This window comes from Mauremys reevesii, linkage group 13 (genome assembly GCF_016161935.1).
Source record: "Mauremys reevesii isolate NIE-2019 linkage group 13, ASM1616193v1, whole genome shotgun sequence".
In the NCBI taxonomy this organism is placed as follows: Eukaryota; Metazoa; Chordata; order Testudines; family Geoemydidae; genus Mauremys; species Mauremys reevesii.
This window is the reverse complement of record NC_052635.1, coordinates 7262895-7276583: the sequence shown is the minus strand read 5'-3', so window position 1 is coordinate 7276583 and position 13689 is coordinate 7262895. Positions and strand designations below refer to the sequence as shown.

The following is a 13689-nucleotide window of genomic DNA, read 5'->3' as shown; positions in this document are numbered from 1 at the left end:
GATGAAGCCGGATCCATGCCATCATGATTGGGGCCAAAACATTGATCCAAATCCCTTTAATTGACTCAGTAAATGACAAGGTTGCTCTGCCCCCGGCACCATGTTTCCTAATGGTGCTGCCCATTCAACAGGAAGCCAATCAGTGTCCTCCACTTCACCTTCTACGTTCCAGGAGGCAGGACTTTGAGAATTGGGAGGAGTCGGCCAATGAGAGCCCTCACTTCCATCAGCATGCATGGGGACGGGGTGGTCTTCCAGTCAATGAGGACTCTCCATTTCATCCTCAATGTTCCAAGGGGCAGGGGGATCTGCCAGAGTGCTCTTTGTTTCATCTCAAAGGGGTGGGGCTTGGAGGAGAGAGGACCCAGCAATTGGCTGAAGAAGGAATTTAAGGCACCCACAAATATCCCTAGCTGGAACTTTTCAGCCAGTTGCAGTCAACCCTCATCATGGCTGCCCTCTCTCATTGGCTGCGCAGGCGCTTGCTCCTCCTGGCAGCCATACTGTCGTTCCTCCTCTTATGGCTGAGCCGAACGCCGGCGTCCATGGCATGTGACCCATCGAGCACCCCACCTGGGCACAGCCGTGTGGAGCGTCTCCTCATGGGATCCCATCTCACTGGCTCCCAAGTTGGGGAGAGGGCTCTGCTGTCGGTCCCCACTCGGTCCCTCAGGGCAGGGACAGAGCCAACAGGTCCCTCGGGACTGGAGAGATGGAGTTTTGATGCCAGCAGAGAGGAAAAAATAGACAGCTCTTCATCATCTTCCTCATCATCATCATGTTTCCCAGCATCCTCCATGCCCCCCGGGGGAAATTCTGAGCTGGCAATTGTGGCCATCTTGGAGGGGCCATCGCCCATGGCTGAACTTGCCTCTCCCACCTCTTTTCTATCATCCCTGGAACTGGTCCCATTGCTGCAGCCCCTGGTAGCTCCTGCCTCACATTGTTCTGGATCTCCAGGTCCAGCCGTGGTTTTGACTCCAATGCCTTCACTATTGCCACCATCTTGGAGGTGAGGCTGTCTTGACTCCATCTCTATTGCAAATCTCCATTCTGGCTCTGCTCGGCAACTGGACTTGGCCTCTGAAGCCGTCCGGGCCTCAGCAGGTCCAGTCGGGCCACTCAGGCCAAGGGGAGGTGGGTCAGGACGTTGGCTGTAAATGTTGGACACTGGTGGCAATTCACCCTCCCCTCGCCCATCAGCACCCAGAGGGCGAGCAAAGAGGCCTAAGGGTTGCCCATTGGCCCTGCTGAGTAGTAACACTGTAGGGTGGCCACCACCCACCCTAGACTCCAGTTTGGTTGGTTGACCTGCTTGACTGCCATCTTGTTCTCCAGGCCTAGTGGGAGTTGATGCTGGGCTTCCTTCTCCTTTCAGGTTGTTCCCACTCAACTTCATGCTCCCAGGCTGTAGATCACGCTCTCTCAGGGTGGCTTCACTCCAATCAGCCTCCTTGTTTTGACCTCTGACCTTCCCTTCTAGGCCACCGTCTTGTTTTCCATGTCCATTGAGAGTTGACTCTAGAGCTCTTTGTTCCACCAGGTTGTCCCTGTGTGACCTCACGATATTGGCTTGGCCTGTGGCACTTGGGATGTCTCCCAATGGTTCCCATCCAGCCTGGGGTTGGCCTTTGACCGTGTCTCCTTGGCAGCCATCTTGTTGTCCATGTCCATTGAGACCTGACTCCAGAGCTCCTGCTTCCACCAGGTTGTCTCCTTGGCAACAACACTTTGTTTCCATTGGGGCATCTCTTAGTCCTTCTGCATCAGCATTGGCTTCAGATTGACTTTTGACCTTCCCTTCTTGGCCACCATCTTGTTTTCTGTATCCGCTGGGAGTTGACGCAAGGTTTGCTGGTCCTACCAAATTGTCACCTTGTGATCTTATGCTCCAGGCCTGGCTGCCAGGTTGTGTTGTGCCCAGAGTGACTGCTGACCCTTCCCTTCGGCCTCCATCCTGGCCCTGCCCCTGAGGCTGCTGGGACACCCTCTCAACTCGACTCCTCAGCGAGGCTAATAGTCTCCCTTCGTCGCCACATTTGTGAGGGGACAGACATCTTGGAGCTGCCGCATCTCCTGTCTGCCATTGGCGTGGCTGGGATGGCTGCACAGGTGTCGGGGTGGGGGCCTCTGGTGTCTCTGCCCCCAGAGCCACGCCCTTAGCCCCGCTGCCCCTGGGGGGTGAGGGTCCGCTCATGGCCTGCCGATAGCTGGCCGGTCCCTTTTGGCTGCTGCCTTCATCCTCCTCTTCAGACTGGGAGGGGGTGGAGTCCAAATGAGGGGCGGGGCATGCCGGGGGGCTGAGCTCTTCCTCTGAGAGGGCTAGGAGACGTTTCTCAACCAGCTGTGGGGAGAGAGGAAAGGCGGTCACTGTGGGGGGTGGGTTCTGTGTAAAGGGGGCAGAGAGATAACTACTCTCCTTGGTCTGGCTCCTCAGTGGCCGTGTGGGGTGGTACCTGGCTTGGGGTGAGTCCCAGCTCTTGCTCCAGCTCCTCGCTGAGATCCAGGGGGTCGCATCTCTTCTCTGGAGAGAGCAGCTGGGCCAGGAACTGGGGGTGGATCACGGCTTCCACCTGCGGGGGCAAGGGGCAGGGGAAGCGGGGTGAGAGCGAGGCCCTGGTGCGGTGCTGCCAACCTGGATGCCTGGGTCCCATCTCCTGTCCTGGTCTCCCCCCTGCGGGTTGGGAGCTATGGGTCCCCCTTGGGATGAGCACCTTACACTGCTGACCTGGACACCTGGTCCCATCCCTATCCTGCTCTCTACCCACAGGGGCTGGGAGCTATACGGCCCTGCCCTGCCATCCCGGACACCTGGGTCCCATCCCCGTCCAAGTCTGTGCCCCCTGGATGCTGGGAGCTGAGGGCCCCATGGGTGGGATGTGACGCCCCCCGCGGGAGACACTCACCTTGCAGACGAAGCTCTCGTCCTCACAGAGCTGCTCGACATACTGCAGTAGTGTGGGGTCTGGGAGTGCCCCCTGTGCCTGGCTCTGGGGCTCGCCACGCCCGCCGGCCTCCCCAGCCTCCTCCTCCCAGCTGGGCCGCAGCCCCTCCATGATCTCGGCGTACTGCCTCACGGCCTCAGGCGGGATCTCCCGTGGCTCCCCTGGGGCCAGCGGGCCAGGCAGGCGGCGCTGACGGCGCCGGGGCTGCCGCCCCTTGGATGCCGCCTTTTTGGGGATGTACACTGCCAGGGAAAGGGAGAGCGCCATGCAGGGACTGTGGGGATGTCCACCCAGTGCATTGTGCACTCAGGAACCCCACCCAGGAAGCACCCTGTATCCCCAGGGATGCCCCCACCCAGCACCACCGTGGACCACCCACCCAGCACCCAGAGTCCTTGGGATCCTCCACTCAGCACCCAATGCCTCCTGGTGGAGGGATGTAACGTCATCAGTGACCTCCACCCAGCCAAAAGGAACGTGGAGTGGCACCAGGCTAGTAGGGAAAAAATGTACAAAGGTTCTGGGTCTGTGCAAAAATATCCTGTGTGAAAGTGCTGGATGTATGCAAATGTTCTAAGTACGTGCAAAAACTGTGCAAAAGTGCTGGGTATGAACAAAAAAAAAACATGCAAAGGTTCTAGTCCAGAGATGGGCAAACTACGGCCCGCGGGCCACATCCGGCCCACGACCATGGCTGGGGAGGCTTGCCCCCCCCCTCCCTGCTGTCCCCTCCTCCCTCGCAGCCTCAGGCCACACCATGCGCAGCCTGGGGCGCGGGGCTGGCTGCTGCTGGGGCAGTGTGCGTGGTGGGGGCTGGCTGGGGGGCAGTGTGGTGGCTGTCCTCCTCATCTCAGGTGGGTATGTGTAAGGGGTCAGAGAGAGGGGGGGGGGGGGGGCAGAGTGGGGGGGACAGGGGGGGGGGGGAGGGGGGGGCAGGTGGGGGTGTGGATAGGGGTTGGGGGCAGAGAACAGGGAGGGGGCGGGGGGCAGTTAGATGGGGGGGGGGGGGGGGGGGGGGGGGTCCCAGGAGAGGGGGGACAAGGAGGGGGGGGGGTTGGAGAGGTGGGATGTGGTAGGCGTCAGGGGCCAGGCTGTTTGGGGAGGCATAGCCTTCCCTAACAGCCCTCCATACAGTTTCCGAACCCCGATGTGGCCCTCAGGCCAAAAAGTTTGCCCACCCCTGTTCTAGTCCATGCAAAAAAAACCATGCAAAAGTGCTGGGTATGTGCAAGAAATGTGTAAAGATACATGCAAAAATGTGCAAAGGTTCTAGGTATGTGCAAAAACTGGGCAAACGCGCTGGGTATGTGCAAAAACTGCAAAGCTTCTAAGTCAGAGATGGGCAAACTATGGCCCGCGGGCCACACCCGGCCTGCAGGACCATCTTGCCCGGCCCTTGAGCTCCCAGTCGGGGAGGCTAGTCCCTAGCCCCTCCCCTGCTGTCGCCACATCCCCGCAGCCTCAGCTTCCTGTGCCGCCAGCATTCTGGTGGTGGGGCTACGAGCTCCTGTCGGGCAGCCTGGCGGCATGGCTGGCTCCAGCCGGGTGGCGCGGCTGCCAGTCCTGGTGCTCTGAGTGGTATGGTAAGGGGGCGGGGAATGAGGTGGTTGGATAAGGAGGAGGGGGTACCGGGGGGCAGTCAGGGGACAGGTAGCAGGGGGCGGTTGGATGGGGCGGAGGTTTGGGGGGAGCGGTCGAGGACAGGGAGCAGGCAGGGTTGGCTAGGGAGTGGGGTCCCGGAGGGGTGGTTAGGGGCAGGGGGTCCTGGGAGGGGATGGTCAAGGGACAAGGAGTAGGGGGACTGGATGGGGTGGAGGGTCTGAGGGGGGCATCAGGTGGCAGGAAGTGGGAGGGGGCAGATAGGGGGCAGGGGCCAGGCTGTTTGGGGAGGCACGGCCTTCCCTACCCGGCCCTCCATACAGTTTCAGAACCCCGATGTGGCCCTCGGGCCAAAAAGTTTGCCCACCCCTGTTCTAGGTAGATGTGAAAAGTGCAAACATTCTAGGTACTGTAAAAGGTGCAAAGGTTTTAGGTACGTGCAAAAACTGGGCAAAAGGGTATGTGCAAAAACATGCAAAGATTCTAGGTGCATGCAAATAAACATGCAAAAGTGCTGGGTGTGGTATGTGCAAAGGTTCTACGTATTACAAAAGTACAAAACTGCTGGGAGTGTGCAAAAGTCTAGTTACATACAAGAACTGCAAAATGCTGGGTATGTGTAAAAAAGAGAGGAGGTTCTAGGCATGTGCAAGAATCATGAAAAAGTGCTGGGTGTGCACAAAAAAACCCAGGTCAAGTTAGGTAATAATTGGAGACATACCAAACTCCTAGAACTGGAAGGGATCTTGAAAGGTCATTAAGTCCAGTCCCCTGCCTTCACTAGCAGGACCAATTTTTATTTTATTTTTTTTGCCCCAGATCCCTGGGTGGCCCCCTTAAGGATTAAACTCAGAACCCTGGGTTTAGCAGGCCAATGCTCAAACCACTGAGCTATCCCTCCCCCTTGTTGATAGGTACAAGGAAAAAACTGCACAGCAGGTGCAAACATTCTAGGTATGTGCAAAAGCCAAAGGTGCTGGGTGTCTGCAAAAACCATGCCAAAGTGAAAGGCTTGTGCAAAAAAAAAAAATCCAAAAAAAATCAGGGTGGGTGTGGGGAACCTGCAGTCAGTCAGTGACTATCTCCTATCACCTGTGAAGGGGGGTTTCCTTCCCCCAGGGTATTGTGGGGGTTTAGGAGGAAGGTACCTTGCTGCTGTCCAGCATCGGTGGCTGGTGGGCTGGGAAGCTTGGGAGGGTCGGCGGGTGGGGGCTGGAATTGGGAGCTACTCAGGAGCTTCATTTTCTGGATCTGCAGCTCCTCTTCGGCCTCGAACTCCATGAACCTGAGGAAGAGGAGGAGGGTTGGGCTCAGAGTTGGGGCGACAGCCCTGGGATCTCCAGTGCAGTCCTCGGGCGGCCAGGACAAGACTCACTTCTCGGCCATCTCGTAGAAGATCATGCGCTCGAAGTTGCTGCTGCGCTCCCATTCCTGCACGGCACGTGGCACCCCCTCCTCCAGAGCCAGCTCGGGGCGCAGGCGGGTCAGCGACCGCAAGACGGGGCTGTGGGGGAGCCTGGGTCAGCGCCGGAGGGAGCTCCACACTCCCAACCCACAGCCCCCTGCTAGCCCAGCCCTGGGCTCCCCCAGGAGCTCTTCCGATGCCCCTCCCTCCCGATCTGCAGCCCCCCACTAGCCCAGACCTGGGAACCCCCACCCTCCAGCTGTGCCAGTGCCCCTCACTCCCAGCCCACAGCCCCTGCTGTCCCAGCCAGAGTCTCTCCAGGCTCTCACATGAAGAAGCAGGCCAGCGCCTCGGCGTCGGGCGTGCCCGGGAAGTGCCGCCTGGCCAGGGCTTTGTAGCGCTGCCAGCGCCGATAGTTCTCGTAGACACCCTTGGAGGTGCAGGAGGCGGAGGGGTCGCTGGTGGGGGGTGCCCGGACTGGAGGGGTTTCCCTAGGTCCTGGGTCCTCCCCGGCTTTGCTCAGCAGGACGGTTCTTATCCCGGCAGCCAGCTGGAGCCGGATGGGGGCCCCGTCCCGCCGTGGGGGGGGCCAGCCCGCCGGCGCCCCCGTCAGGATGATGGTCTGTGCCCGGGACGGCTCCTGGGCCCCCTCTGGCTTCAGTTTGACAATGAGCTTGCCCCCGGGGACATCGGGTGAAGTCAGGAGCAGGGCAGCACCAGGGAAGGCAGGCAGCAGGAGAGGGGGCAGCGGGGGGCCCTGGTGGGGCTGGGACGTCATGGCAAGGAGGGGTGAGAGGGTTGGGGAGCATGAGCGGGGAGGGAAAGGGGAGGCCGTTCTCTGCAGAGGGTGTTGGCAGCACCCGCCAGAGAGCAAGGGCTGCTGGGAAAGTCACGCCCCAATCTGGCCCTGGGGCCACACTCCCCCCCCCCCAGCTGCCAGGTCGAATCAAAACAAATCCGGAACCCGGAGACATGGGGGGTTCCGACGGGGGAGGGGGATTCAGAGCCTGATCCTAAGATTCTCCTTCCCCAGCTCTGCCAGCGCCCCTCAATCCTGACCGCAGCCCCCTCCTTCCAGACCTGGGCTCCCCATCCCCCAGCTGTTCTGGTGCCCCTCAATCCCAGCTCATCATCCCCTGGTTTGCTCCTGTGGCTTTGGGGTTAACATTAGAGCAACCAGGACACCCTGCAAAAAACTCTACCCAGCTGCCAGGCTTTCAGTGTGGCCCCCAATACTAAGGAAAGGAGCCGCATGGACATGACTTTTGCTCATACCCAGGCCATAAGGAATCATCTGTATTAGGGTAACTCAGAAAAGGTCCAGCCGAACCTATTTAAGGACACACGGGCCCAACAGATTTCGCGGACCAACATGCTGTCACTTTGATGCACCTCTTTGCTAGAAGACAGTTTTTCACCTGTGCAGAACATGCAGGGAGTCAGTCACCAAAGATCTAAAAACGGAGAAGACTGAAAGTTTGGTAGGGAGCTAGTACCTGCATAAGAATGGCTTGAATGCACAGAACATCCATGTCGGGGGCGGGGGGGGGGGGGGTGGATGCTGGGAGACGGTGCCACTGTAAACAATGGGGCTGCCGAATTTAAGCAAGGGCGGATCAGCACAGAGGATGAGCCAAAGTCAGGACATCCCAGAGAAGCCATTACACCAGAGGGAAAGATCAACAGTCAGGTGCATAGTTGCCTGAAGACTCAGGGACAAGAAACGGGTCAGCAAGGCAGGTGCCCCGAACGTGAGAGCACAATGTGGCGTTTCCAGGAATACTCTGGAGCTTTTTGCTTCTACAGGACGTGTCATCTTTCACGTCCCAGTGGCCACAGCTAGCTAATGCGGCTTTCAACTGCTTCCCGTCCAGCCTCTCCAGCAGATCTGGCTCCCTTAGATGTCCACCTGTTCCCCAGATTGAAGGAGGACCTTCGTGGGTAGCGTTTCAAATGCAATAATGAGGCGGTCGCAGCAGTGGAGGCATTTCTGGCCACGCACAGCAAGCACTTCTCCAAGATGGGCCCGTGCATTGGTGTCAAGGGGAATTATAATAAAAATAAATAAACAACAGAACGCAAATTGGGTTGTTTTTTCTTTGTAAGGCTAGAAACTTTCTGAACGCCCCTTGTATAGCATGGGCCAGAGAACGTCCCCCAAATAATTCCTAGAGCAGACCTTTTAGAAAAACATCCCATCTTGAGTTAAAAGTCGCCAGCGCTGGAGATTCCACCATGACCAGTGGTAGTCATTCCAGTAGTTAATTACTCTCACTGTTAATTTACGCCTTCTTTCCAGTCTGAATTTGTCTAGCTCCAACTTCCAGCCATTGGATCCTGTTAGACCTTTGAGCTCATCATCATATTTGTTCCCCTAATAGTACCTATATAATGTCATTGAGTCACCTCTTTACCTTCTCTTTGTTGAGCTAAATACCTTGAGCTCACTGAGTCTCTCATTCTAAGGTGTGTTTCTAATCCTTCAATCATTCACACACCTGCTCAGTGACTATTCCCTATTTACAGTATAAGGCTAATTAAGACAGGATTAGGGGATGACAATGGTCACAGGGTATTGGGATGGGGGAGATACTACAATTCCCAGAATGCACTGGATGTTAGAGACTACAACCCCCAAGGAGCAGTGGGAGCTAATAGACTACACATCCCAGGGTGCACTGGGGAGCCAAGAGACTCCAATACACACGGTGCAGTGGGGCAGCTGAGCATCTGCAGAGTTTGTGTGGGGAGCTAAGAGGGGGCGAATGCCCAGGTGCCAATTTTCCCTGGCCTGGGTGGGTGCTCGTGCCCCTGGCCCCGCCCCGACTTCACCCTTTCCCCGGCCCCATTCCAACCCCTTCCCCGAAGTCCCTGCCCCTATTAGACCCCTTCCCCAAATCCCCACCCCAGCCTCGCCTCCTCCCCTGAGCACACCGTGTGCCCCCTCCTCCCCCCTTCTTCCCAGCGCTTGCCATGCAAAACAGCTGTTTTGCGGCGCAAGCGCTGGCCACTGGGGGGGAAAAGTGGAAATGCAGCGTGCTCAGGGGAGGAGGCAGAGGTGAGCTGGGGCAGGGGGCGGGGCAGCGAGCTGCCAGTGGGTGCAGAACACACACCAATTTTCCCCTGTGGGTGCTCCAGCCCCGGAGCACCCACGGAGTTGGCACCTATGGCGAACGGTTTTGGTCAGAGGTAGGCAAACTACGGCCCACAAGCCATTTTAAGCTAGCCCAGCAAGCTGCACCATGTGACTCGGCCCCTCTCTGGCCGGGGCGCTGGGTCCCCTTGGTGCTCCAGCTGGGTTGGGGTTTGCACCACACGGCTCCCAGAAGCTGTGACATGGTCCCGCTCTGGCTCCTACGTGTTCCAATGGAAGCTGCAGGGGCAGTGCCTGCGGGGGCATAGCTGCCTGGCCACGTCTCCATGTAGGAGCTGGGGAAGGGACACGCCACTGCTTCCGGGAGCTGCTTGAGGTAAGTGCCCCTCTGAGCTTGCACCCCTGAGCCTCTCCTCATGCCCCAACCCCCTGCCCCAGCCCTGATCCCCCTCCCACTCTCCAAACCCCTTGATCCCAGCCCAGAGCACTCAAACCACTCATCCCCAGCCCCACCCCAGAGCCCGCACCCCCAGCCGGAACCTGCATCCCTTCCTGCACCCCTTCCCCAGCCCTGATCCCCCTCCCACCCTCCAAACCCCTCAATCCCAGCCCAGAGCACCCTCCTACACCCCAAATTCCTCATCCCCAACCTCACCCCAGAGCCCGCACCCCCAGCCAGAACCTGCATCCCTTCCTGAACCCCTTCCCACCCTCCAAACCCCTCAATCCCAGCCCAGAGCACCCTCCTACACCCCAAATTCCTCATCCCCAGCCCCACCCCAGAGCCCGCACCCCAGCCGGAACCTGCATCCCTTCCTGCACCCCTTCCCCAGCCCTGATCCCCCTCCCAGCCTCCAAACCCCTCAGTCCCAGCCCGGAGCTCCCTCCTACACCCCAAATTCCACATCCCCAACCTCACTTCAGCCTGCACCCCCACCCGGAACCTGCATCCCTTCCTGAACCCCTTCCCCAGCCCAGATCCCCCTCCCACCCTCCAAACCCCTCAGTCCCAGCCCGGGGCTCCCTCCTACACTCCAAATTCCACATCCCCAGAGCCCACACCCCAGCCCCAATTTTGAGAGCATTCAATTTCTATTCCCCCATGTGGCACTTGGCCAAAAAGTTTGCCCACCCCGGTTTAGGTCATGGGGCTGGATGAGCTGTATTGGGAGCAGGGAAGTTAGAAGCTCAGAAAGGACATATCACAAAATGCACTGGGGTGCAGAGCATTGGAATACTGGCTAAGAAACTACAACTCCCATAATGCACCCGGCTAGCCAAACAACTACAACTCTCTGAAGGTTTTGGGGGCAGACAGGGAATGGCTCCCAGAGTTCATTGGGGCTGGAACACACTACAACTCTGGTAGGGACCCTGCAGCTCCCCTAGGGCATTAAGGTACACACCCTCCATCCCTCCTAGTCACTGGGGCTGGAGGTCCCTCCTCAGTGACCCTGCAGCTCCCCTAGGGCATTGGGGCTAGACCGCACTACAACTCCCAGAGTGCATTGCGGGCAGCGGGCGGTCCCTCCCCTAGGGCATTGGGGCTAGACCGCACTACAACTCCCAGAGTGCAGTGCGGGCAGTGGGCGGTCCCTCCCCTAGGGCATTGGGGCTAGACCGCACTACAACTCCCAGAGTGCATTGCGGGCAGTGGGCGGTCCCTCTCCTAGAGTGCATTGGGGCTAGCGCCCTACCGTTCCCAGCGTGCGCTGCGCTGGCCTCCCTGCGGTGCGGGGCCCCGGGATCGCCAGCACGTGCGTCGCAAGGCGGCCCGGCTGTGCAGCATGTTCCTGCAGTATTATCTCAACGCGCAGGGTGACAGGGTCTACACCCTCAAGGTGAGCCCCCCTTCCCCCCGGGGTGCGATCCGGATTGCAGAGCTGGCGACTCCCGTCCCAATCCGGATTCTTCCGAACCTTTCCCACTGTCCCTTCCCCATCCTACCTGGTCCTGGCTCCGGGGCTCGGCAGGCACTAGCTGGGGAAGCCCAGGGCTGGGCTAGGAGGGGCTGCGGGTCAGCAGTGAGGGCACCAGCAGAGCTGGGAAAGGGGGGGGGGTCAGAGCTGGGCTGGGCTAGCAGTGGCTGCGGGTTGGGAGTGAGGGGCCCCCGTAGGGGCTGTGGGTCGGTGTGTGGGGGGGCACTGGCAGAGCTGTGGGGGAGCCCAGGTCTCGGCTAGCAGGGGGCTGTAGGTCAGGAGTAGGGGGGTTCCGGCAGAGCTGGGGGAAGCCCAGGTCTGGGCTAGCACGTGTTGCGAGTCAGGAGTGAGGGGCACCTGCAGGGCTGGTGGGGCTAGCAGGGGGCTGCCGGTCAGGAGTGAGGGGCACACACAGGGCGGGGCTAGCAGGGGGCTGTGGGTCAGGAGTGGGGGTTTCTGGCAGAGCTGGGGGAAGTCTAGCTCAGGGTTGGGCTAGCATGGGTTGTGAGGGGCACCCGCAGGGCTGGGGGGGCAGGACAGGGCTAGCAGGGGGCTGCCAGTCAGGAGTGAGAGGTTCCGGCAGAGTTGAGGGGCACGGGGCTGGGCTAGCAGGGGCTGCGAGTTGGGAGTGAGGGGTTCCCGCAGGGCTGGGCTAACAGGGGGCTGCAGGTCAGGAGGGGTGGGCACCAGCAGACATGGGTAAGGGGGAGCACAGGACTGGGATAGCAGGGGGCTGTGAGTCAGACCCGGGTTGTTCTAACATGTCTTGTCCTTCCTGTGTCTTATCCCTGGCAGAAAGTGGACCCCTCTGGCCAGCTGACTTGCTCTGCACACCCTGCCCGCTTCTCCCCAGATGACAAGTACTCCCGCCACCGCATCACCATCAAGAAACGCTTCGGCGTCCTGATGACCCAACAGCCGCAGGCCATCCTGTGAGCCGAGCGCCCAGCCTACTGGAGCTGCGGCTGAGCTGAGATGGGGTCTAGCTGCTCCCTGAATCCAGCCCCTGGCTCCCACAGACCCTGTACTCTGCCCCTCTGCAAGAACCCGGGTTAGATTGCCCATATCGAGCTCCAACTGGATACACTGTTCCTCTGGGGTGCAAATAAATTGTCTTGATCCCACATCATCTGTCAGGTTTTGATCATAGACCCCTAGATTTCAAAGCCAGAAGAGATGGTCTAGTCTGGCCTCCCAGGTAACACAGGCTTGGGAACACTCCCAAAATAATTCCTAATAAACCTGCCTAGTGGTGATGCCGGGCCGGTCAGTTTCATGCTAGGGGATCTCTGCTGTGTCTAGCAATGGGTGGGCCTGCAGGGGAAGGTGTGGGGCAGAGGGGCTGACTTTCTGTCTCTGGCGAGCTTTATAGGGAGACAGGGTTGTTTTTCACAGCAGATCTGCTCCAGGTGAAGCAGGAATTAATTCTGCCTGCGTCACTGGTAGCACTAGACCAGTGGTTCTCAGACTACTTTGGAAAGTAGTCTGATTTGTCTTGTATACCTCGCAAGTTACACCTCACTTCAAAACTACTTAGTTATAAAATCATACATAAAAATACAAGAGTGTCCTAGCACACTATTACTGACTAATTGCTGACTTCTTCATTTTTACCATATTATAAAATCATTTGGAATATAAATATTGTACTTACATTTCAGTGTATAGTATGTAGAGCAGTATGAACAAGTCATTGTCAGTATGACATTTTAGTTTGTACTGACTTCGCTACTGCTTTTTATGTAGCCTGTTGTAAAATGAGGCAAATATCTAGATGAGTTGATGTACCCCCTGGAAGACCTCTGTGTACCCCCAGCTGTACATGTACCCCTGGTTGAGAACCATTGTACTAGACGATCACCCTCTGTAGGAATCGCTGATCTTGGCCTTAACGCTTAGAGAGACGGGCAGCGTGTGCAAGCAAATTTGAAATGGGAGAGGTACTGGCAGGGTAAGGGGGCTGGGGGGAGGGGCTGGTTTGGGGTGAGGTGGCTGCAGTGTGGGACCACTACTGGGGGATCTATGGGGAACGCTACAGGCCTGCTGGGAGGGGAGGCTGAGGGGCGATTTGGATAGGCTTTCTGGCTTGGCTTATTTAAATTGTGGAGAGCCGAGTAACTTCATCTCCATGCCCAACACCTCTTGGGGAATGATGGCCCCCAGCATCCTGCAGGGGGCAGCATCTGCCTGGCATAAATGGAGATGGGCATTTTGGGCAGAGCACCAGTCGGGCAGTAGCAGCGTTTGAAAACAAGTCCTGGGTTGCTGGTGACACAGGGCAGATTAATGTATGGCAGGGCACAAGATGGAGTAGGAGTGAGCATGGAAAGCGCTGCTTGATCTGCTGCCAGAATGGGGAGAGAACCTAGGAGTCCTGGCTCCCAGCCCCCTGAGCTGGGCAGGAGACCCCGCTCCTCTTCCCAGTGCAGGGAACACAACTGGACACGTCCCACATGCTCCGTCTGCTCCCTCTGGCCCTGGGCGAGCTCTGCCCGCTTCACAGGCAGCGCCGAGGGGACCAGGGCTTGGCAGAGGATAAAGGGGCAGCACCTTGGTCCCTGCACCAGAAGGCTGCAGAGCTGTGGGGGAAAGCCCAGGGCTGGCATAGTGAGGGGCTGCAGGTTGGGAGTGAGTGGCATCAGCAGACCTGAGGTGGGGAAATTACAGGGATCTGTGGGGCAAGGCAGAGCTGTGTGTGTGTGGGGGGGGGAGATTGGGGCTGGCAGG

The 13689-nt window shown here is 58.6% G+C and overlaps 2 protein-coding genes across 3 annotated transcripts; one reads left to right on the top strand and one right to left on the bottom strand.

Moving 5' to 3' along the window:
• Nucleotides 1–41: 41 nt before the first annotated feature.
• On the bottom strand, nt 42–7357 carry LOC120379731. 2 transcript variants are annotated; one of them, XM_039497224.1, is made up of 6 exons: nt 7225–7357; nt 5920–6048; nt 5693–5829; nt 2907–3187; nt 2457–2573; nt 42–2344 (listed from the first exon to the last, which is right to left on the bottom strand). In XM_039497224.1, the coding sequence occupies exons 2-6, from the start codon at nt 5943–5945 to the stop codon at nt 464–466; spliced, it is 2442 nt and encodes an 813-aa protein (XP_039353158.1). In that variant the 5' UTR covers nt 5946–6048; nt 7225–7357; the 3' UTR covers nt 42–463. The 2 variants fall into 2 exon arrangements, with proteins under 2 accessions (XP_039353158.1, XP_039353157.1); XM_039497223.1 differs by lacking the exon at nt 7225–7357 and adding an exon at nt 6279–6924.
• A 3345-nt stretch (nt 7358–10702) lies between these two features.
• On the top strand, nt 10703–12086 carry NOP10 (NOP10 ribonucleoprotein). The gene is made up of 2 exons (XM_039497225.1): nt 10703–10884; nt 11758–12086. Exons 1-2 carry the CDS (start codon nt 10831–10833, stop codon nt 11896–11898), a joined length of 195 nt encoding a protein of 64 aa, XP_039353159.1. The 5' UTR covers nt 10703–10830; the 3' UTR covers nt 11899–12086.
• The last annotated feature ends 1603 nt before the right edge of the window (nt 12087–13689 follow it).